Source organism: Corylus avellana, chromosome 2 (assembly GCF_965113065.1).
Source record: "Corylus avellana chromosome 2, dhCorAvel1.hap1.2, whole genome shotgun sequence".
In the NCBI taxonomy this organism is placed as follows: Eukaryota; Viridiplantae; Streptophyta; class Magnoliopsida; order Fagales; family Betulaceae; genus Corylus; species Corylus avellana.
The window spans coordinates 5680531-5706017 of record NC_142491.1 but is presented as its reverse complement, the minus strand read 5'-3'; the positions used below and the strand labels follow the sequence as shown (position 1 = coordinate 5706017).

The window sequence follows — 25487 nt, the reverse complement described above, 5'->3', positions numbered from 1 at the left end:
TTGGGTGGAGGCCTTCTCTCTGCTTGGCCACTTGGGCATTTTGACAAACAACTATGATGCCGGCGACCCCAAGAAGTGAATTGTCAAGGTGAAAGCTTGAAGTTGGAAAAAAAAAAAAAAAGAAAAAAAAAAAAGAAGACTTTTTTTTGTTGTTGTTGTTGTTTTTGCTGAAATGGATATGGTGCCATAATTACCAAATTCTAAACGTGAATTTGGCTTTCAAATCCATCGATGAAATGTTGATTCATTGATGAAGGACATTATAACCATGTGCTTAACCAGCAAAAGAATGGATGTGGGCTAGACAAGGACACTAATCATGTGCAATGCACATCTAAAGGTGGGTGTGAACTAGATATGGTGAAGCCAACAGGAGACGACCAGCCAGAGACAAAGGCCCAACATGTTAAACATGTTGGCACAAGAAGGGAGAGAGATATTCGAACTAGCAATCTCTGCTTCATTAGGCGTGATCCCTGTCTACCTCTTGGAGACATGCCCAACATATTAAAATATAAATTAAATGATTAATTTCATTTATTTTTATCGGTTTAAACTTTTGGAATAAGTAGTAATTTAACATAATATCAAAAACCTTCTCTCGTTAAGTATTGACTCTCATAATTTAAGCTTTTAAAATAAGTAATAATTTAATGAAAAAATTGGCTGAAAAATGAGCTGACAATAGGCCAAGACAATGGGTCAAAACCTTCTTTAAATTTGGAACGAATCATTGTTAGAATTTTAATTTAATAATGATTTTTAAAGCCACTTAAAAATGTGTAGAAATGAGCGTAAAAAAGTGAAACGTGTAGCATAGATCCAACCATTTTAATCTACAAAAGTTTTTTATAATCTACTAGAAATTAGAATAACTTGAAATTGAAAAATAAAATCCTAACTCAAACTTCTGGTGGGATTTGGGAATGCCCTTCTTCCCTCTCCTTCTCTTTGGTTTCATAAGATAAAATAAAAATAAAATAAATAATAAAGGTAAGATTATAATCTACGAACTTTACAAAAATAAAACAGAGTACCGATGATGGTGAGGCTGCTGTCCAGGACATTCCGATCTCTTAAAAGTCCAAACTCTAACCCTAACCCATTAAAGCCATCATCATCATCACCGTCAAAAGACTCAAAACCAAGAATTTCACTACCTAAATTGAGCTCCAGATCATGGTGCGTCTACCTCATTCTCTCTACCAATGTCCCCATCAAAACCTACGTTGGGGTCACCACCGATTTCCCTCGTCGGTACGTTTTATATGTTTTTGGCACGATTTGTTCTTTGTCAAGGGATGGTTTGATTAATTTGTTGAAAATTGTCATCTGGGTATCTTAATTTGGTTTAGTTTATTGCACAAATAGGTTGATATTTTTTTTATATCATTTTTTTGTATGTGATATCACATTATGATTGGTACGAAGAGTTTGCATTTTTTTTTTTTTTCTTCAAGTTTTGTAATTTGATTAAGATCCTATGTCTAAGCTAATATTTACTTCACTGATGAGGGCTTGTTTGTATGCGTTAAATTGAATTAAAGAAGGATTCTTTAAATGTCTCCTTGTGTTCTTCGATTGTAATCTCATCCATCTAATTAATGCTATCTGTAATTGATCCTCAATAGTTCAAAAACCTGAGGTAATTTATATTTTGTATTGGCATGTTGATTAGGCCTAAGAAATAGTCAAATCTGAGTTTGGATTAAAAAAAAAATGCTGGTTCCTAAGCTGGAATTTTGTCTATATATATATTTTTCTTTTATTTCTTATTTCTTCCATGAAAGTGTTAATATTGTTTGAGATGTTCTACCCAAAAAGATTTAAGTATCTAAGGCTTATCTTACTGTTTTTATTCTTCCTTGTTAAATTTACTACTTTTTCCCTGTTGGACTCTGCTTTTCGTTCCCGGAGTACAAAGAACTGGTATTCTTCATAATTGGACAAGTCCCACTAATATTCACTTTAACAAAGTGGAACTTTTTGTGTAGTCTGAGACAACATAATGGTGAACTTAAAGGTGGTGCAAAAGCCTCTCATGCAGGAAGGCCATGGGTATGTGCATGTATTATCCGAGGTTTTAAGGACCAAAGTGAAGGTATTTTTCTAATCTGTTGGGTTTAAAGACTATATACTTTTCTTTTCTTACTTTGCAGACACCAAGTAGCTAACATCCTGTGAGCTTATGTATGCTTTCTCATATTTATAGAATTTGACAAGAATCTTGTAAAACATTCAATGTTTTTGGGGGACGATATGTTAGTTCTCTCTCTCGCCTGTTCTCACATCGGTGTGGAGGAGCGTCCCAGCATCTATGTAGAGGACTGTTATCTACATTTTCTCAGTTTTAGTTTTGTTCGAGTGCAATGGGTGATGTGAGTTATTTCTTTGCTGAAACAAACACTTTTGAGCTATAGATAGAAGCAGGGTATTTGGGTTTACGTATTATTGAGAGGGGCAGAGGGGTTTCACAAGCGGTGGTTTTGACCAAGTCAAGTGTGGCGTGGTTGTTGGCTATGGTGGAGGTGGTGTTAGGGGGATAATTTGGGTGTTTTATAGGACTTTAAGGGTTGATAGCAGGGAATATATTGCGCAGAGGTGCACAAATAGTCATGGGCGATACATGGTGCTAGCGGAATATGGAGTAGGAGGGCGGTGAGGCTTCATTGTTGTTCTTGAGGGGTGAGAAGGTAGAGGGTGGAGCAATTTTGTTGCCGAGTTAAGAAAGGTGGTTGCCATTTTTGTGGGAGTAGGGGTATGGTTTCCCCAAAGGTGTATGATGGTCCAAAGTCGAATGAGTTGAATGGTATGATGTCGCTGCCAGCGAATAAGGACCTCTTGGTGGAACATGGAAGAAGGTTGTATGTTGAATCTTTGGTAGAAAAGGGGCAGCTTTAGGAATTTGAGTATTCATGTAGGGGTAGAATGGGTAATATGGAGGAGCAAACATTGAAGGAGGACGGATATGGAAGGAAGGAGCAATATTAATTACATGGAAATCCCGGTAATCAAGAAGGAGATGACAACTTGAATATCTCTTCGGTTGATTCAAGTGAAATATTTGAATTATGGTCTTTGAAGAATTTACTGGTTTCCCATATTTGTTATTTATGAAGCCTAAGATTCTTTCCTGTATTGTGAAAAAGATGATAGGGATAGGGATAAAAGGTTGAGGATTAAAGGTCTCTTGAGGGATTGGAAGGTGGACATGGTTTGTTTACAAGAAACTAAAATAACGATTATTTCTAGGGCTGTGGTGCTAGTTTATGAGGATATCATCATGTGGATTGGTGTTATTTGGGATTGATAGGGGCTTTCAAAGGGATTTTCTTAATGTAGGATAGGCGGCTTGTGGAAAGGATTGAGGAGTTTGTGGGGACTAATACAGTTGCAAGTTTTTATAAAAGTGTCAGTGATAATTTTAAGTGGGCTTTTGTAGGTGTTTATGGTCAAAATGACAATAATGATAGGAAATGGCTATGGGATGAATTAGTTGAACTAATTAGTTGGTGGGAGATGCCATGGTGTATTGGTGGTGATTTTAATGTTTGAGAGATCAGGCGACAACTGATAGTCCCCATCTATGCTGGATTTTTTTGAATTCCTTTTTTATCATGGTGTAACAGATATCCCTGTTGTTGGTGGGAATTTCACATGGTTCAATAATCGAGATTTGCCATCTTAGACCATAATTGATAGGTTTCTCCTATTGCCTAATTGGGAAGCTCAGTCTCCTAATGTTTCTCTAAGGAGATTCCTAGAATCTTTTTGGACCACTTCCTTGTGGTGCTTGATTGTGGCATTGCAGTTAGGAGCAGATGATATTTTAAGTTTGAGAACATTTGGTTGAAGTCAGAGAGATTTGTGGAACATGTGAAAAAGTGGTGAATGTTTATATAGTTTTCAGGGTTCCCCTAGTTTTATTCTGGCTCTCAAGTTGAGAGCCTTGAAAATGGATCTGAAAAAATGGAACGAAGAGGTTTTTGGTAATGTTGGAAAGCAGAAAAAGGATCTTTTGTTTGGAATCTGTGACCTTAATATTATTGCGGAGGGAAGACCCTTATTTGATGCTAAAAGGTGGAGAAAAAAATTTCTAGGGATTTCAGGGCTCTATGGTTGAGAGAGGGAGATAAGAACAATAAAATTTTCCATATGGTGGCAAATTCCAATAGAAGAAACAATACGGTGGATTCTTTAGTTAATGGATCGTTGTCCTTAAAGTCTAGAAAAATAAGGGAGCATATTGTCCAATTTTACAATCGGCTTTATTTAGAACAATTAAGTTGGAGGCCAAACTTGGATCGTCTCACTTGTACATCAATTGGAGATGATGAGATACTCTGTGTCACTATTGTATGTAAACATAAGTATCATATTTGTATATAAGATCTTGCGAATAAACTTTTGTATTTTTGCTATCTTATCATGTTTCTACTTGAGATTTTGCTGAATGTTTGATCGACAATACATCTTGGTTGGAGGTTGTTGAGATTGATTTTCTTTTCTTTTTTTTTCTTTTTTCTTTTTTATTTTTATTGTATTTGTAGCTTGTAAGTTTGAATCAAAATGGAAAAGTTTTTCAAGAAAATTGCCCCGAAAAAAGGAAAATGAAGACGTGCCAAAGCATTTAGATGAGACCTCACATCTGTTATTGCAACATAGGCAAGCAGCTCTAAAGAGAGTTAATGGTTTATTTGATTGCTGCCACCTAGAAATTGATTGGCCATTGTACCCTTACTGATTAGTAAATGCCATTCTTAATAACTTGTAATTTGGATAAATTGAGCAAATCAAATATGTTGTATACATTGGAACGGTCATACTTGGACATATGATTGACAGTCAGTAGCCCAAAATTGTTGTATATTTATTTGATGTCATTGGTGTAAAAACAGAGAAATGGCCATGACCATTGAAATGTACCAACTCCTTTATACTCAATAATGAGAGAATGAAAGAAAAATTAACTTTTGTATGCAGAAACAACACAATGTTTAATGGTTATCTGTCATGTATACCTCACATTAACCTTAAACTAGTATGTGCAACCTGAATAATTTTATGGACTTCTGTGCACCCCAGATTTCTGCTTGACATATATATATTAATCAAGTTGTGTTCCAAAGAGGGGAAATGAGAGATTCGAATTAATGATCTCTGTTTTATTAGATATGATTTTCAACTGATTGAGCTATCTCTTGGCATGACATGTTTTAATGGCTATGTCATACTGACTGTATCTTATTTGTTTCACTTTAGTCAAACATTAAACGCAGTGTTTAAGCTGCAAGCATGACTTAACATTGTCACTTAGAGATGTTGTGAGATCAACTTCTAATGACAAAGGGCCAATTGAAATGTGCTCTCCACCCCCACCCCTCACCCAAAAAAAAAAAAAAAAAAAAAAAAAGCACTACATTTTCCTGGGGAACTAAGGAAATGGTAAGATTAATGTTTTGGCTGTTACTTGTAGATCTCTCTCTCTCTCTCTCTCTCTCTCTCTCTCTCGCATTCAATTTTGTCTCCCATTTTTCTTTATAGATTATCAGCTTTACTGTTATATATATATATATATATATATATATATATATATATATATATATAAATGCCGAGTTTTGGCTCAGAGAGCTTGGAATTACGACACGTGTCCTGAACTCATACTTTTTAAAAGCATAACCAGTTTTAATTTTTTTTAAATTTTTTAAGTGTCTTCTTAACTTTCTCTATTAACCGTTTAGTGTTTCTCCTATTTTTTAATATGGTTTAATAGTTTACCCTTTAGGTTTAGGTGGTTTCATTATTCCAAGTGTTTATTTCAAATCGTTTCTTTATATGAATTTTATTATTAAGTGACTATATTTAATGTAAGATAATTATGGTTATTTAATTTTTAAACATTGAACCGGTCCTTTTAAGTTAAAAACCAGTCCTCTAAAGCCATTAAATTAACTAAATTAATTCATGTTAGGAATACAATGAGTTTAATATGCCTAATACGTTGAAAAAAAAAAAAAAAGGTCAAATTAATTCTATCATTAAATTCTCTTTGATTTCTACCCCTCTCTCTCTCTCTCTCTTTACGTCTAAAAAGGGTGCATGCCAGAGCCTTTTAAGTCCATGAGTCTGCTCTTGAAGGCAAAACATAGGGCAAGATTTATGGTGCTTCCTCCTTTAATGGTCACTAGCAACAACATTCAAGTAAATACTTTTGTTTTGATTTTTGTAACCACTTTGATTTTCTCTTCTTTTTGTGTGGTTTGGTTGTATTTGAATTTGAGGTTGATTTATCTAGGGTTTCTATTTAATCGAAAATAATGGTTTTTTTTGTTTTAAATCATGTGAATGTTTTATGTAGATTTTTTGTTTTGTTTGTTTGATCTACTCCGATTTTTAGACGAGTTTGGAAGTGCTTTTTTCTTCTTTTAAAAGAAAAAGAAACATAAATTCATTTGAATATTTTATGGGTTTTTTTTTTTTTGTTTTTTTCATTTGTGTGATAATCTTCAGGTATTGTTTAAAAGAAAACAAAACTTTATTTGATGTTGTCTAGAAATAGCAACATATATATTTTTTTTTGGAAACACCAAATATGTGGTAATTAAGCAATAAACCTAATGTGAGATGCTTTATTTGATTGTATTAAATGTTGAGCGAAAGATTTTGTTTTATTTTGTATTAAAAAAAAAAAAACAGTATTTTTTTCAAATGTTTCATAAGTATATGTCTTTTATTTTTTGTTTCATTCATCATCAACAAAGTAATCTAGACCATAGAAACTCTAACAAAACAAAAGCGTTACGCTCTAAGTACTAAGAGCACGAAACAATATGAATTACAACATCACGGATTTCTTTCGGGATTTTTTCAATCCATACCTTATTCATGACATGTTTTATTTGTATTGAAATATAATAGGTATCATACAACAATAATATTATATATTCTAATTTTCTATTCATACTTTGATAATAAGAATCCCGTTTTTATTTTTTATATATTTTATGAATACTTATTTTAATTTTAATATCGTCATAGGAGGACAAAGATTTTAACTAGTTTATATGGATTAAACTAAAATCAATGGTCTTATGTTTTAATTCATTTGAATTTTTTTGGGATTTTTTTATTTTTATTTTTTTTTAAAGTTTGTGCGATTTACTCAAATTTTAAAGGTTTTTTAAAATTGTTTTTTCTACTTTTGAAAGCAAAAGAGGGTAAAATTTATTTAATTGTTGTGCAAAAAAGGGAATAGAAACTCTTTCGAAAGAGGAAAGAGATAATTTAACAATGAACAGATGTGAAATGATTTGTTCAATTGCTTTAAATGTTAAGTGGAAGATTTTGTTTTATTTTGTATTCATAAAAAAATAAATAAAATTAAAAAAAAAAAAAAAAAGATTTTGTTCATACTTACTAATTTTTTTTATTAATGCTTTAATAATTTGAATCCATGTTTTCTTCTTGCTATATGTTTTTTTTTATACTTTTCATTTCAAACTATGGGAACAAATATTTTAACATATTTTAATTTATATGTTTTAATTTAATTTAACATGTTCAATAACGTATAACCTTTAGTAAGACTTTTTATTTAAAGAGACGTGATGAATTTTTTTACATGCATTTTTTTAACCTAAAAATGTGTTTGAGTTTTGAAATTAAATTATAATGAAGAATCTCGTGTATAGTGCGGATTATGTGCTAGTTAAATATAATTACTAGAATTAACGTAGTGGACATTAACTTGGGCATTTTACAAGCTAAAACAACCTGGGGGCTAGGTTCATAGTGGGAAATGTGGTCATTTAAGCCACAATTATTTTTGTGACCAACTGCATTAGTCCTAGATATTTGAGGGTTTGTTTAGGATTGCGTTTGAGGAGTTTAAAAGTACTTTTAGATCTCTCTCTCTCGCATTCAATTTTGTATCCCGTTTTTCTTTATAGATTATCAGCATTACTATTAATTAAATATAATTACTAGGATTAACGGAGTGGACATTAACTTGGACATTTTACAAGCTAAAACAACCTGGGGCTGGGATCATAGTGGGAAATGTGGTCATTTAAGCCACATTTATTTTTGTGATCAGCTGCATTAGTCTTAGATATTAAGGGTCTGTATAGGATTGCGTTTGAGGAGCTTAAAAGTGCTTTTAACATTCAAAAAGCCTATTTGAAGAAAAAAATTATTTTTTTGGTAAACAAATTAAAAGCACTTTTAAGGGTCTACAAAGCCTAAAAATGACCAAAAAAAAAAAAAAAAAAACTTTTGATAAAAATTTAAAAATAAAGCTTTTGCCCAAAAACTCTTTTTAACTTAAAAACTTTATTTCTCAAACGTAATTCCAAACAAGGTTTAAGCCATCAATCATTTATTTTGTAGTCCATCATTCAACAAAATTCCAGTTGCTCATCCTATTATTTTCTCCTCATATTTTTCTTTATATACCTCTCTGTGTTTTCCCCAATTCGCAGAAAGTATCCAACCTTCTCTTTTTTCTTTTTCTTTTTTTTTTCTTTTTTTTTTTTTTCTATATTGATTTATTATTTAGTCTTTTATCTATGTCTCGAGACGATCCAAACTCGACATTCGAGTTGCCATTCTACTCTAAAGGATCGATGCTCCATGAATCACCTGATTTGGTTAGACTGTTAGAGAATCAAACCTATTTTTCTGGTGTAGATAGTTAATTGGTAGTTTGAAGCAACCCTTTGGTCATTAGCACAAGTCACACATCCAATTAATATTACATATCTAGCTGCGTAAGAGAAGTAAAAGTCAAATGCAATTAGCAAGGATAAAGTAGCAAACATGACTCTTTAGTGATAACTGAGATATACATCCACAGATTTGATCTTCTTGGAAGGCGAAGTACATAGAACTAAAAGCAAGATCAACCCATCAAGTGGATGATTTACAACTACAAGACTACAAAGACGAAGCTATAACAGGAGCTGCAGGCAGATATATAAAAGCACCCATTTATTCTCAAGCTACTACATCTTGTAGATGAAAACCACTGGTCCATCAACTTCACTTTATGCTGCAAACAGGGTTACAAGCAAGAGAAAAACAGAAAAGAGTTATAAACACATTTCTTAAAGAGTAATGCTAATCATGTGTCCGTTTTTAAGCACAGCTAGTAGCATAAAAAAAAATTTGCACACCCTCCCAGGTGGCCCCATCCCCAACCATCACACGGGATGGATCGGGACTGCTAGATCTAGTGGTCACAATGCCACAAAAACAAAGAGATCTGATGGTCGTGATCACAAAACTTTACATCGGGAGTGGTCGCGACAACCCTCATACATTGAGGTGGCCTACCACCCCCACACGTCCTCTTGGGTGGCACCACCTCCAAGGACTACCAAATTTGATAGTTATGATACCAACAGATCAAAGAGATCTAGTGGCCGTAACTACTAAATAGGACTTTGGGAGTGGTTACGACTTACAACAACCCTCAAAGGTTCAGTTGACGTGGCTTACCAGCCTTAAAGAAGTGATCGGCCATCCATAAAAGAAGGTGGCCAATGTTTTTGAGCTAACATGGCTATACCACATCAGCTTGTTGTGCGTAAAACACATGTATATTTGCTATCGTGGACTTATGATAATCTTCATGCATAAAAAAATATATTTTTGCATGCAGATCACATATATAAAAGAGCTAGCAGTCATACTCGTTGCAGTTTGCAGAAGGGTTGATATTGTAAGGGAGGTTAACCCCACACTTGTTAGGAAGTCCAGCCGCTAGACCAATGTTGTAACCAGTGTACGGAATCCCATTAACAGCTTGCTTCAGACACCTGCAAACGCTCTGGCGGTCCGCCGTGGTCTTAGCCAGATCGTAGAGGGACTTGATCCCGCTGCAGCAGGCAGCCGGCACAGACCCACCACTGGCTACATAAGAAACGCATGGGGTCAGGTAACTCACCACCTGGTTGCATGCTATGTCTGCTTCGGCAGACATGGGTGCGCTTGCCACCATGCACGCAAGCACCAAGCAAGTCAGCTTCAGGACAACAGAGGCAGCCATGAAGATAAGAATTGAATTGATTGCTAGTTTTAAGATTTTGGTCGCTGGCTGAGTGTAAGAGGCCTTGCTGTTTATATACTGGAGATGGTGGTGCAAGTCGAAAGATTGTGTTTCATGAAGGAGCTTGTTTGGTAGTTGGGCTTAATTAGTGTGTGTTGGTGGAATCTGGTTGGGCGAGTTAAATGCTACCACAAATGCAAGAGAAAAAGTGAAAACAGAGTCCTTTTGAAGAGGAAGCAACGGTAAAAATTTAGGGTTAAAAAAAAGTAGGGAGATTTTTTTTTTTAGTTCTTTTAATGGTTTGGATTTAATTTAATTTTTTATTTAATGAAAAACTTGAAATTAAATTTGAACAGTTAAAAAAACTATAGCAGATTTGCTCTTTTTTTTTTTTTTTTTTTTTTTTACGGCACCTATGTAATACCCCAGTCTCATATTGGGAAGACGAGTTACCCACGTAAATTGACACTCATAAATACTAAGTCTCACATTTCTTATTTACTAACTGAAACTAAGACTTTATAAGTGATTCTAGAGAAGTTTTAAATTGATTAATCTTTTTAGAATAATAACACAAATAGCTAACGCTTTCTCTAGGTCATTACAACCTAAGCCAATCCAAAAATTTATCTCCCTCCAACTAATTAGTCTATGGTTTCCTCAAATATTTTAACTTTTACAATGTTTTTACAATTTTCTATTGAGGTTGTAATGTCCCAATTTTGTTATAAAAAAAATGATAAAAAGACCATTTTTAGCTTCTTTTTCTGTCTTTGTTTTTTTGTCAAAATTTTTGTTTGTCTTACGTAAGAGTTTTTTTTTTTTTTTTTTTTTAATCATTTTGAATCAGGTAAGGAAACTTTTTGTAATTCCTATAGAAAATTGGAGAGATATTGTAAAAATTAAAATATTAGAAGGGAAGTTAAATATAGTTTTTCCAAATTAAAAATTACTGCTTGCATGTGAGAACCGTACCAAAATTTACTCGCAATCAGACTACAAATTTCAGAAACGCAGTAGTGAGTTTCTGACAGTACGTTTTATCAGAACGTAGAAATGGACAAAAGCTTTTCAATTCGAAAAAAAAAAAAAGGCTATATTGGCAGGTGGGGTGGGATTAATTAGAGTCCATCAACCAGCAAAAAGTGGAAATTTATACCTAATTTCTCTGTTTTCGTACCATTTTAATTTAATGTCTTCCTTTCTAAATTTTAATAACTAATTTATTCTATAATTCATATTTTTTAAATCGATCATTTCGTTGTCTTTCTGTCCAAACAAATAAATGATGATCTTTTTGTCCGTGTAGACAAAAAAAAAAAAAAAAAGGCAAAGAGAGAGACGGGTAAAAGACATGATAAACCTTTAAGATAATTATGACATAAAAATATAATTTATAGTATTACTCGTTTTGAGGGAATTTGGATCATCTCCAGTTTAAAATAGACTGAAGAATATTCAGTTAATGACCTAGATTTCTCTAGAAAGATTTTGAGGCCATAAATAGAACATATGTCCTACTAATAAAAATAAATAAATATTATATATATTTTAAAAATAATTTAAAAATAAATAATAAAAAATTAAAAAAAAAAATTAAGGGGTGGCTGAACCACCAATGGGGGTGGTTTGGCCATCCCCAAGGGCCAAATAAAAAAAATTAAAAAAAAAATGATTTAGCACTTGGGGTGGCCGATCCACCCCCAAGGGTCGATCTGGGGTGGCTGGAGGCCCCCCCATGGGCCAAATCAATATATATTATATTGATTTGGCCCTTGGAGGTGATCGGACCACCCCCAGCCCCAATGGCCACCCCCAATGGGGATGGTTCAACCATCCCTTAATCTTTTATTATTTTTTTAATTTTCAATTATTTTAAAAATATATATAATTTTTTTATTATTATTATTAATAGGACAAATGTCCTATTTATGGCCTTAAGATCTCTCTCTAGAAAAATTCTAGCCATTAACTTAATATTCTCCAGTCTATTTTAGATAGGAGAAGATCATGTTCCATTTAAGTACTGTGACCCTAACCAAACATGCCATTTAATTCGCATCTTCTAGTGAAATACATCTTTTGCCATATGTCGCTTGTTCGTAAGGTACAGTCCTAGCAAAATGATGATGTCAAACTCCTTGCCATCCTAGTAGATCATGCTATCATTGTCTAACATGGTGTAGAAAATGTTACTTGCTCGCTGGCAAATTAGGAATGTTAACTAATTTTTTGTTTGGCACAATTAGTCAACAATTAACATCAAGTGGCGGAGTAGTTATCTTTTGCACATTCTCGATCGGAGTCGATCGAATGAATACTCATTATATCATAATTAATTAATGTAGATTTTAAGATTAATAGCTAGAAGTTATTTGAAATGCTTAATTTCCTCCCATTTTCCATTGGATGTAGTCACAAAACGACCAGAAGAATGTAATTATGTGAATACAATTTTATTGTGTGGCAATAACACTTTCCTACCATCAAATATAAGATTAAAAATGATAGTGCCTTAACATTGTCATCATATGATTCATATTGATAGAGTTATCCCAAAAAATGTAGAGAATTTGTATGTCAATGTACGGGTGACATTCTTCACAAACTTGCCTAGCGCAGCACACTCTTCCAACGCCCTCTCATCAACCTTACACCGGAGGAACTGGGGAAAGAACAGCCAAAAGCAGGTCACCATCACGAATCCAATGGTCAAGGGCCCCGAGACGAGCCGCGGCAACCGCCACCTGCCGGCGAAAACCGCCTTCTTCAATACAACCTCGACCGCCAAACACGAACCTTGGAGGAGGAAGAACCATGTGACCTCCCAAGTGGAATTCACGCACCCCAAGTAGTAGAACATGAGCTCATGCATGAGCCCCGACACGATGAAGGTGGCGAGAATGGCAGCGATTGACACCCACTTGCGGCCAACGACGCGTGTCATGGCATGGCGAGTGGGATCGTATACGGTGGGGCGCAGGATGCTGGTGACCATGAGGTTCCACCTCCTGCCCCAGAAGTCTTGGAGTGAGGTGGTGAGGTATGGCTCGTTGAACTGCGGCTCAAGCTCCACTCCTAGCAGGGCTCGAGCCAGGGCTGCCACCATGGCTAGAATGATTTCTAGGAGAAAATATATATGAAAGCAATATAGAAACAATATAACCTTTGGGTGGATATGCTCACTATAATCATAGATACGTATCAAAATGGCCAAAAGGACACCAATTACTACATGCCTTAGAGGGAAAAATATTTGTCTTCCCTTAGGGTTTTCTTTGTTTTTGCCATTTAGATGTGATATTGGTGGAGATGGGTGCTTTTTTTGGTGGATCTTGATGGGAGTGCAAGCAACGGCTACAAACCGTCCGAGAGAGATTGATGAGTCAGAACACAAAGGACCTTTACCAAAAGCAAAGAGCAAGAGCTTGAAATTCCCAAGCCAAGAAATGAAAAATGCAGTGGTGCCTCCAAGATGAACAGAATTTAGATTGAGAGGAAGGAAGAGGAAGATGAAGACGACTGGGAGTACACAAAGGAGTCTTGCAGGGCCTCTGGAGACTATCTTATTAATTGCATAGCAATAAGAAAGACATGCGAAAACCCCAATCCATACCTTTATTAAGCTCAGTATCTCTCCCTCCATTTTTGCTTCTTCTTGATATCTTTGCAATGTGGGAGAGCAAGATCTGAATGTGAGATCCAAGTTCAAGAGTTTCACAAGAAAACTTTGATTGATGTACAGAAATTAAGATGTAAAGAAAGATTGACCTTTGACCTTACAAAATCAGTCACGTGGATGCACTAATTTGCAATAATCTTTTCAGGGTTTAAAAATTGACTCAAAACCTTATGTTATAAGCATATATATGACAAATAACTCCTTAGTCCGAACTTTCATTTGAAATTTTGATAGAAAACCGTCGTAATATTGTCACATCAACACTAACAATAATACGACATGCGTGTGTCCCTCATAATAAATATAAATATTAAAAAAATCTAGAGATCGTGGTCCGACCATTTTAAAATCGGTCCGATATGTGATAGCCGAAACACCCCCAAAACCTTGAGGATGGTTAGTCAACTATGATTTTCATCAAAATTTTAAACGAAAAGGGAAAGTTATTTGTCATTTATACTTACTACATAAAGTTTTAGCTCAATTTTAAAAAAATTTAGAAAATTTATGACTAATTTTACATTTTTTCCAAGAAAGATTCGCCTTGACTTTGCAAAACGCGTTTTTCCGTTGGCGGGCCATTTTTTTTGGTTCAAGTGGGAACGAAGGTGCAACGTTACAACAAAAATGTGCAAAGCATTCTGAATACAAAAATATTGTGGGGGAGATGAAAATGGAATTTTCAAAGTATATATCATATAAAATATCAACATGATTAGTGTTGGGTTGGATTATTTATATTTTATACACCTAAAAAAATTTATTTCAGCGCGGTTGACTTGATGAACACATGAAATCTGTGCATTTTAAATATACAACTTCATCACAGTTCCTGAAAGCAAGGGTGATCGTGGAAAAATATGCCAAGGAGGAATATTCTTCATAGAAAGTTCGACTCTTATCACATGTGTGCCAAAGAAGTTTTGTGAGCAAGCTAGCAATCCCTTTGCCTTGCAATTTTACAAGTCAAAAGTATATTTTTAAATAAAAATCGTAGGATGTGTTTTGTTTGGGAGCGTGTTTATGTTTTTAAATCGTAGGTAAATAAGTCATTATAAAAAATACACAATTTTAAAGGTCAAATCGCAATTTTAAATGTCGAACTATATATAATTTTACTGAAGACTTTAACTAGATTTTTTAAGAATTGTGTTTTTATTTCTACATTTTAAAACTACTATTTTTTTCAAATGGTATATTATGAAATCGTTAAACCAAACGGACACTTTCTCAAAGATAATGGTGGTAGAATTTGAGGAAAGTGTGGCTGAAAAAAGATTTTGTAACTGGGTAACTAAGTATTCCTCCAGGGCCATGAGCTATTGGGTATTTTGATAGCTAGCCTCCAGAAGATTCAATGTGGGTAATATATCTTGCTTTGTTACATTGGCCCATAAGCAATATGAAGGCATGAAGCCCACCCCCTCCCCAAAAAAAGAAGATAAAAGAACCAAGAAAAAGGAAAACAAAAAACCAAAAAAAAAAAAAAAAGGCAGTCTACTTTCAAACCTCCATGATATTTATATTGTTTTGGTTTACCATTAAAGAAAGAAAAAGAATTCCAATTTTTTTTTTTTTTTTTTTTTTTTTTTTTTTTTGTTTAGTAAATGAGAAAAACAAGAGTGAAACATAATTCAAATTTTCTTCAAAACCCCAAGAATCTGAAATTGGTCAGATTTGGAGAGAAAATGACAAAAGAAAGTATAAGCTAACATGCAGACAACCCATAAAGCAACGAAAATATGTGGAGCAAAAGGAAGATGCCTTTTCTTGATGAGTAATCAAACAAAAGGGGGAAGATATTGGACCAGAAGTCCACCTGTCAAAGAACACATACCAAGAAACAAAATGCTAATCAATTTTTTTTTTTTTTTTTAAAAAATACACATGCCTCTATGAGACGGATTCGGATTTCTAGCAATTTGTTATTTATCCTCTTACTTGGGAAAGTGAGTTAGATTTGATGTTCGAATTGCTTTGAGACACACAACGATATACCCAAAACAACTTTACAAGGCAAAGAAAATAAAATATATGATTCATCTGAATCTATCTTATGTAGGGGATTTTTTTTTTTTTAATCAAGAAAGGTAGGAGGGGACAATCATAGTAGCTAATTTACCTAAATGTGACTATGAAAACACGTACCAGCTGAGAACCAATAATATAAAAGGCTTAAATAGTAAAAACCGCTGGCACTTCCTCTTATATTGGTTTCTCTGGCTAATTCCCACCAAATATGTCACTAATGCTGGAGGTAAAAGTACAACATTGATTGTATATTCCTTCATTGACTATGTTTTATAGCTAAATGAGTGTGGAAGTTGAGATGAATGTTTTCAGATATGGTGTGGTGCCCAGTAGAAAGGCACATTTAGCCCAATTTGGTTGGTGTGTGGCCAAGAGGTAGATGTTTGGTAATGATGGTGACCATGTTGTTGGCAAAGGTATAGGCAAGTAGAGAGTACTCATTAATTATCAACTGTTGTGGCCCATAATCTTGGTGCTATCGGAGGGTCACCCCAAACAGGTTCACTTAGAAACTACTTCAAAAATCGTCGTTTTTACGGTCATTTTTTGGCATTAGGTCAAAAAAAAAAAGGTTAATGGACAAGGCCAACTTTTTAACGTATTTTTAGTTTATTTTATAAATTTTCTCGCACTGTATTAACTATTTTGGGGCAATTGATGTTGGGGTCCTACCCCTTCTCTTTGTAATTAATATTTTTGTATTAAAAAAATTTCATCTTAAGAAAAAAAAAAAGAAGAGAGAGTGGTAGTTATTGGAATTTTAAAGTAACAAAACCAACTATTGTCTTGGGTTGTGTAAGATTTGAGCTTTTCCTTTTGGCTTTTGTAAAAGATATCAAAAGTTGAAAGTCTTCTTCACATTGATTCACTCAATTCTAATTTAATACAAATTTCTCCTTTTCCTAGAAAAAAATAACTATTATTTTGGTTTTAAAAAAAATGTTTTCAGGATTCTCATTTATGTACTCTACATTCCTAAAAAAAATAAAAAATAAAAAATAAAAAATCCTGATAACTTGAAATGAGATGTAGGATAAAAGATAAAGACATCACTTTATAGGTTTTATCAAATATATTGGTGTACAAGAGAATCAACACATTTCACCGAGTTTCAAATTTTAATCCAAACTACCATTTGTATAATGTATTATGGTGTATTCAAGAATAATTTATTAGGTAATGAATCAGAGGTTAGAGATAGACCTAATAAGGTCCATCTTACAAGCAAGTCAGGCTCAATCAGGCCTTAAACAACGAGTGTATTAGTCCCAACAAACCAACGTTTGCATAAGATAATAACTAAGCCATATGTACCTTAACGCCTTGATATTTTCAAAGCTTAAGAGAATAATCATCTAACGGAGTAAAATCCAAAGAAACAAATCAGTTACTCCTGGACCCTCTCCTCCAAAAACACATCGCACAGGAAACACTCCATAAAAGGAAGAAAGAAGGTTCATTCATAGTGTACATAGTTTCCTTGTCCTCTTTACTAAATAAATACTGACTTGAACATCGGAGCGTTTCTCGCTGACACATCCGACAAGGTCACATGTGCTTGTTTTTCTCTTCATTGCAAGTTTCGTTGGCCTGGAGTACGGTGTCCAAGCAACTGATTTTCAATTTTCAATTTTGATTAAATTTAATTCTTAAGTCATTATTTCTAATCGATTTTCTGTTCATTTGATTTATTAAAAAAATGAGACAAATAGAAAACGTGAACATTCAAAATTGTTGATACATTAATAGTTTTTTCAAAAACCAAAGAAACTTTGCCTAATTTGGTCCGTGCCAGCTTGATTTGCCAACAATAAATAACATTTATACCTCCAAAAGATTGACTTTGTGCTTCACTAAGACCAGCAGCTGGCGTTGCCGATTATATAATTAATCATATAAGCCTTCGTATGCATGCATGCCTTACGAGTGACTTTATTTTATTTATTTTTTAATTCCGTTTACTAAATAAATATGCGTAAATTTTATATGCATTTTTTATTAAAATTAATAGAGTATATGACATTCACATACATTTTTTTAAAATATATGTAAAAATAAAATAAAAAATAAAAAATTATGTCTAATATATATATATATATATATATATATATAAGAAACCAACCACCATTTTACTAATGGTAAGGACTATTATCTACCATTTTATATCACCTATTTTCAATAAAAGACAGTTTTTATTACATTTATATCACCTATTTTCAATAAAAGACAGTTTTTATTACAATTATCTGAGAATTACATGAAGAAATTTTACGGAGAGAATTAAGAATTAAGATATATTATAGTTTTCAAGTTGTGAGTCATCCTCATATTTAAATTGAGTAAGGGTCTGTTTGGGATTGCGTTTGAGGAGTTTAAAAGTGTTTTTAACACTCAAAATGCCCGTTTGAAGAAAAACATACTTGTTTGGTAAAAAAAATTAAAAGCACTTTTAAGGGTCCAAAAAGCCTAAAAGTGGTCAAAAAAAACTTTTGGTAAAAGCTTAAAAATGAGGCTTTTGCCCAAAAGCTCTTTTGACTTAAAGACTCTATTTCTCAAATGCAATCTCAAACAGGTTCTAAAGTAGACCTTAAGATTAGTTGTTTTAAAATATAGTATAATTAAATATATTACACTTTTAAAAATATTTAATTTTATCTTAATTTATCATACCTCATTGAGTTATTATTGAGGTGGTAAAATTTAAATTACTTTAATTAAAATAATAATTAAGCTTTTATGACTCTTATCTTAGATCCAAATCTATTAAGAAATATCTTAAAAAAATATAAAAAGAATTCTAATCCTAGTTTTTCAATTACCACGAAAAAATAAATGATATCTTAATACCCCTCTCTTTCCAAAAAACAAAAAGGATAAAATTTTATTCTAAATTTGCTTAATTTATTCTTTTTCTAACTAGTCTATTAAACATGTATGGGTTCGGATAGTGTTAAAGTTTGTGTATATAAAATTATATAGGCTAATTTTAATCTGAATTAAACGTATCAAACTCATAAACTCTAATTCACTAATTTTATATTGAATTTGTAAGTCGTGTAAATAATTGTGATCGTACCGTTTTGACTTGTATTGTATGTGACCGCACATAATATTATTAATAAAATAATATGGCAGTAAAAAGTTGACTTGAGGTAGAGTATATCAGTATATTCTCCTCTCAAATATCCATATTAATTACCATCCATAAATTCATGTTCATTTTTGGATGAATCATAAATTCATATTCATAGGTCATATTCCATGTAGAGTTAGACTATCAGAGAGATTGATTGCTTCACCATTGGGATACCTGTCTGTGGGCTCCCAAGCCACCTCCCTTACAATCCGCCACTCATCTCTCTGTCTCTCACAATCGAATCCAGAGAAAAACACACAACAGTTGTCCATTTCCCAAATCCCATCAACATGATCTGCAGAACCCAAAAACCTCTTCCTTCTGCCCTTTTCCTCACATTGTGTTGACCAAAAAAAAGCAATAAACCTTTCATCAATCCACGTATTTATCTTATTCAACATCATCACCTCCACCGCCACCTCCAAAAGAGTTATTGAAGAAGAAAAAAAAAAAAGCAAAGCTTTTGCATATATAGCTTATCCAATATCATCATCTCCAAATCCCAGATAAACCAAAACAGCAAAAGAAAGAAAAAAATAGGATTTTTTTTTTGATGGGATACCTCTCCTGTAAAGCTGAATCGGCCATTTCCATCTCCAACTCGCAAACCCCATCATCCAATCCCAAATCCACTCACAACCCACAACCCAAAAAACCCATCAAGATCCAACACTTTCACTACAGTGACCTTGAGGCTGCCACCAACAACTTCTCAGACCAAAAGCTCTTGGGCAAAGGCAGCCATGGCTACGTCTACAAGGCCATCCTCCATGGGCGCCACGTTGCCGTCAAGAAGCCGTCTCGAGCTCCCTCGCTCAAAGCCGATGTCTTAACTAGCGAGGTCGATAACGAGATCGAAATCCTGTCCAAAATCCAGAGCCCAAGACTGGTAAATTTAGTGGGTTTTACTAATGATTCTGATAATAGGCTTTTGGTTGTTGAGTTCATGAGCAATGGTACTTTGTATGACATTCTTCACTCCACTACTCGACCACCCAATTGGGGTCGAAGAATTCGATTGGCTTTGCAGACTGCAAAAGCCATTGACACTTTGCATTCATCAAACCCACCTGTAATTCATAGGGATATAAAGTCTGCTAATGTCCTAATAGATAGAAATTATAGTGCCCGGTTGGGTGATTTTGGGTTAGCACTTAGGTGCCATGTTGATGATTATAGGCTAAGGTCAACACCTCCTGCTGGGACTATGGGGTATTTAGACCCTTGCTATGTGACCCCAGATAACTTGAGCACAAAGACTGATGTGTTTAGTTTTGGGATTTTGTTGTTGGAGATTATCAGTGGGAGGAAGGCTATTGATGTCGGGCATTCGCCGCCTTCAATAGTGGATTGGGCGATTCCACTTATAAAGAAAGGGAAGCTTGCTGCTGTTTATGATCCAAGGATTGTGCCTCCTAAAGATTTGGTTGTGAGGAAGCAATTGGCAGTGATTGCCTCCAAGTGTGTGAGGTCTTGTAGGGAGAGGAGGCCAGCAATGAAGGAGGTTGTCGAATGGCTTAGCGGGTTGAGTAAATTGGTTCCACTTCATTCATGGAATGGTTTTAACAATCCGTGCATGATGGCAGAGACTGTTGGAGGTCCAGTGGGATTGAGAAATGTGAATAATTCAAGAGTGGAGGGTGTGGAAGGAGGGGATTTAGATGCAATGGATGGGAAAATTGGTAGGTTGTCATTGAGGAATTCACGGAGAGTGTATTCGGACTTGGGTTTCAGGAGCAACTTGATGGAGCTTATGGCTGGTAATGATGAGGAGGTTGATGGGGTTGAGCCTGGTTCTAAATCAGCGAATCGGAGTTCTAAATTTGGCAGTGGGAGATATTTCCACAGAGGGAAAAATCAATCCCATACTCGTGGTAACGATGACAATGGTTTCCGTTGGAGGCGAAATCAATCAGCTGGACAAAGTTCAGAAATATTTTCAAGAGAAGATGTGCTTTCTCATTCGAGCTTCAGTTCCCAGGCAGCGGAGAGTATATCTAATTGATTTCCAAAAATTCAATTGGAGTTATTCGGCAGTGGAGCGAAGCTCAGTCTTGTAAGGCTTCTCCTTGTTTGCAAATTTCATTGATGTAGATTTTTTGGTAGCTCATTATTTGTGGATTTTGTAAAATTAAATTCCATGTTCATTCAAATTTTGATGTGTTGCCATTTTCACATTTGTGGATAAAGGGTACATTGCTGATGTGCCCCTTATAGGTTGTTAGCCCTTTGTTTAGAAAAGTTGATGTATGAAAAACAAATGCTGCTGAATACATGTCAAAATCCATCTTTTGGGTGGTAATCAGATTTTTGTGCTGAAAATATGCTGTAATCTGATATTTTTCATTTTTGTTTCGTTTTATCCTTCTTTCAATGTAAACAAAAATGTTGAATAAAATGAATGTTGTTGATATTTTTTTTTTTTTTTTTTTGCCATATTTTAATCAGAGATGGCCAAAATTTGGCCTTCCGTTTCAATTTTGTGTGTCAAAAGATCTTAATTTGAGTGGATAATCTTTGACTTTGTTCCAAACTGTAGAACCTGCAGATATTCTGTGTAAGTTTTAGACTTATTCATTATTGTCAAAAAAAAAAAAAAAAAACAATGGCAACTCTTATGCTTCCAAATAGGTTGCCACAGTTCTAGCATAGACATAAATGCTTATATTGTCCTGAGGCTTGACACAGTTAATGCAAACAACATATAGAGTATGGCGTTGATGGAGTCCAAGCCTGAAGTAAATTGTGTTTGCCATGGTGTGATCTTCAGAAAAATTTTGAAGGTGATTTTCACCAATCTGCTCAAATGATAAACATACAATAGATAACAACAAGAAGATTGAGAGCAACATACTATAATCGATCTCTAATGACCATCTAGAGTCAGTGCCATTTTATGGTCTGTCTAGACATTGCTTCTTGTTGATATAGCTGTAAATCATTCACATTATTCACCTATTGCACCAATTTGGATTTGATCGGAAATGGAGACCTTTATTTGCTATGAAAACCTATCCAAAGATTTATGCCTTCTTAGGTGTAGGCTACAGTTTGGTTAACATGTAAATTTGAAGCAAGTGAAATTTTGATTGTCCCACAAGATTTCAAGTTCCTGTAAGATATGGGGTATGATGGTGCTAGAGCAACAAGTTGAGACCTAATATCATTTTCACCTAAAATGAAAGTTGCCTTCCTACATGTCATCCATACACATACTCCTGCAATAAACCAGTGTGGTGGAGTTGTTATTTTCATTTTACTCTCTCCAGCACTGTCCTTCTATCCTACCAGAACATGATTTTGTTCCTCAAATATATGTTAGCACGTTATAAGCATCATATTCTCACAAAGAACATCGAATCAGATGCTTAGAAAGTTGATTATGTTCCATGATTTTTTCCTTGTTTTGGGTGATAACTGTTGTCATAAAGCAGGTGTAGGGTTTTTTTTTTTTTTTTTTTTTTTTTTTTTTTTTTTTTTTTTTTATGTCGGGGAACCTCTTCAAGGCAGGGCCCTTCGGACCTATCCCTACAGAGTAAACCCCGGTCCCGTGCACCGCACCCTCGGAACAGGTGTAGGGTTAAATTAACCATTTCCTATAAGTATAAGCATTGGGATGAGGGATGATTTAGCATAGTATCATAGCAAAAGTTTTGAGTTTGAACTCTTTCTTTGTCATTCACCTCCAATTTTAATCAAATATTGTAGGTGTTAGGTCTAACTTATTAAAGGGAGTGTTAAATATTAATTAAATAATTAAATCAACGTTTTCTTATAGTTAATCTTTTGGAACAAGTGACGATTAATAACTATTATTTTCATTTTTATGGCCAAGTTGAATAATCCATTAGAAGATCAAATCAACTGGGGAAACCCTGGTATGCTACCATATGGCATCATGAAAAATCAATAGTGAGGTTGATAACCAATGTTTGACCCAAAGAGTTCACCCTATTTTAAACTATCATCATTGGATGCTTAAAGCTCCAAGTTTTCTAATTGATGTGCTTTGTTGGCAAAGCCATTGTACTCTCAAACTAGATTTAATTATAAATATTTGCAATTATACACATTGTGATGTGATCATTGATTTTCAATTTTCCAATTACAACTCCACCTATTGATAATAAGGAATTGGAATTATGAGATCTCTTTCAAGCCTACGTGCACCCCTTAATACTTCCAATCCTAGTTCGAATTAGAATTATTGGGATGTGTCCCATAACAGGATATTAGGGATGTGTTTAATTCCAACGGGTCCAATTTCAATCAGCAAAACTCTGAATACTATTAAGAATACTACAGATTTTATTATAAGAACCATACAAACTGGTATTGCAATCTATGAAAATGATGTCATATTAGCTTTTGGTGATTAAGTAGTTGAGGTGGCACCTCCATTAATCTTTGTTTAACATGAACACCTAACTGAGATCATTACTAAGATATTGGTGTTTCATTATTTCTTTCTAGAACCATCATCTTATTCCGATCAAATTCCTTGTTACCCCTACAAACCGATTTCATCTTGGTTTTTTTTTTTTTTTTTTGGTTATTAATAATTCTTTCAACCCCTCTTCACAACTTTCAACTTTTTTTATTTTTTATTTTAGTTTTAGTCATTGTTTATGGGATGCCCCTTGCCACCACATTGGTCCCATTTTAACCAAACAAAGTAAATTTGATTCTTTTACTTTCTTTTTTTTTTTTTTTTTTTTTTTTATAATTCAATCTTATAAAAGCACAAAGGGCGCTACCCAAATATACATGAAAGTAAATTTAATAACGTTTGTATGCATTTAATTAAAATAAAGAAATATAGAAGACTAGCTTAGTTTGTTAAACTTCTTGTTTTGTCATTTATTTCTGTTCTCGACAAAAACAATCAATTTAAATACAGAACACTTTTCAGTTTTTACCTTTACATCGAATCAAAAGGCTTCTTCAAAGGGCTCTCTCAGGGAACTAGAGGAGAAGCAGTATTCTTTCAACACAGATTTCTACGGTTTGTGGGTGAAAGGCAGCAAGGGGATGGATGGTAATGTGGAGGACGATCTTACCAACTTGTGGGGCAAATTCACGTTGACGGAGGAGGAACAAGATGGCCTCATTGTGGAAGAGGAAGATGTAGAGGAGATAGAAGTGAAGGGATACCAATGTTTAGTGGGAAAGCTGACATCTGAACGTTTCATAGGAAAAGAGCAGATTCGATCCACTTTGATAAGGGGATGGAGGCCTTCGGGAGCGCTATCTTTCAAAGTTCTGGGGGAGAATCTGTTCCTCATTGAGTTTGAGCATGAGTGGGATAAGATTAGAGTCATGGAAGGAAGACCATGGATCTTTGAAGGGCAACTTTTCTCAGTTGCAGAATATGATGGCATCACCCCTCCAAACAAAATGTCGTTTGATATTGCCGCTTTCTGGGTAAGAATGTACAATCTCCCTTTATCGTGTATGGGAAGGGAGATGGGTTTCAAACTGGGAACAACAGTGGGCATAGTGGAAGATGTCGACACTGATGAAAATGGAGTTGGTTGGGGAGAATTTCTGAGGGTCAAAGCGCAAGTAAATGTTCTGAAACCTTTACCAAGGGGACGGATTTTGAAAATGAAAAACAAAACTCTGTGGATTGATTTCCAGTATGAAAGAATACCGCACTTCTGTTTCAAATGTGGTGTAATCCGGCATGGTTCGGGGGGGTGCGTAAATGAAGTTTTACGTTGGAAACAAGGAAGGGGTGCCGTGAACGAATATGGACTATGGCTTCGTGCGGGATACCCTCGGAGGCGGCCAACTCTGAGCAGAGGAAGCAATGGTGTTGAGGAAAACAATTACAGTGCCACCACGTCTCCACGGAAGTCCTCCAGCTTCCGTCCGGCGAAAGCAATGTCACCGGAGACTAACGGACTCCCAAAAAGGAAAGATGGAAGTAGCGGAGAGGAAGGCATGTCCGGATTTTCAGCAACCAATTTTAATGCTGCAACGGCTAAGTTTCCTTTGACTAGGCCGACCTCCTTAATGGAGGAAGATATTGCTGAGGCAGGGAGCGAAAATCGCGGAGGTTTTATGAAGGAATCAAGCGACCATTTAAAAGAAAATTCGGCTGGAGGGAAGGGGGAGAATCACATTACGGGAGGGAAGATTTTGGCAAATATTACGGAAAGGCGCGTTGTCCAGGGTGAAACGGAACCAATAAATGAGGAGTTAATGGGAAGGAAAAATGAACGTTACATGCAAAAAAACGTCCCCCCCCCCAGTTGACTAAGGAAGCAATCTCATTGAATAATCCAGTAGGGGATTCGGTGCTAAACAGGGAAACTTTTATGGCCTCTGTCAATGCGGATCCTACTGACCTGGCGAAAGTGCAATCAATTGAGGAAGCTGACTATGCAGATTCTGGGGGACGAGTAACACGTGGGTCTATTGAGGGAACGGGGCTTTCTCAAGGTAGGAGGAGAAATTCTTGGAAGAAGAGGGCCCGGGCTGGCCCTTTGGCAAACTCTGAGCAGGGGAAGATGCAATGCTCTGGCCCACGAAAGGCGGAGGTTTTGGGATCAACTGAAATGGTTTGCAATACAGTTAAGAAAGGT

At 34.8% G+C, this 25487-nt stretch overlaps 3 protein-coding genes and 1 pseudogene across 3 annotated transcripts; 2 read left to right on the top strand and 2 right to left on the bottom strand.

Annotated features, from left to right (window-relative positions):
- Positions 1–883: 883 nt before the first annotated feature.
- On the top strand, positions 884–4970 carry LOC132167546 (structure-specific endonuclease subunit slx1). Its single transcript, XM_059578549.2, has 3 exons — positions 884–1257; positions 1995–2101; positions 4551–4970. The coding sequence occupies exons 1-3, from the start codon at positions 1040–1042 to the stop codon at positions 4742–4744; spliced, it is 519 nt and encodes a 172-aa protein (XP_059434532.2). The 5' UTR covers positions 884–1039; the 3' UTR covers positions 4745–4970.
- Positions 4971–8774: 3804 nt separating this feature from the next.
- Positions 8775–10161, bottom strand: LOC132168025 (non-specific lipid-transfer protein 3). Its single transcript, XM_059579093.2, has 2 exons — positions 9693–10161; positions 8775–9049 (listed from the first exon to the last, which is right to left on the bottom strand). Exons 1-2 carry the CDS (start codon positions 10046–10048, stop codon positions 9040–9042), a joined length of 366 nt encoding a protein of 121 aa, XP_059435076.2. The 5' UTR covers positions 10049–10161; the 3' UTR covers positions 8775–9039.
- A 2423-nt stretch (positions 10162–12584) lies between these two features.
- LOC132168024 (acyl-CoA--sterol O-acyltransferase 1 pseudogene) lies at positions 12585–13721 on the bottom strand (annotated as a pseudogene).
- Positions 13722–19047: 5326 nt separating this feature from the next.
- On the top strand, positions 19048–21310 carry LOC132184408 (Protein kinase superfamily protein). The gene has a single exon (XM_059598037.2). The coding sequence runs from the start codon at positions 19451–19453 to the stop codon at positions 20900–20902; it is 1452 nt and encodes a 483-aa protein (XP_059454020.2). The 5' UTR covers positions 19048–19450; the 3' UTR covers positions 20903–21310.
- The last annotated feature ends 4177 nt before the right edge of the window (positions 21311–25487 follow it).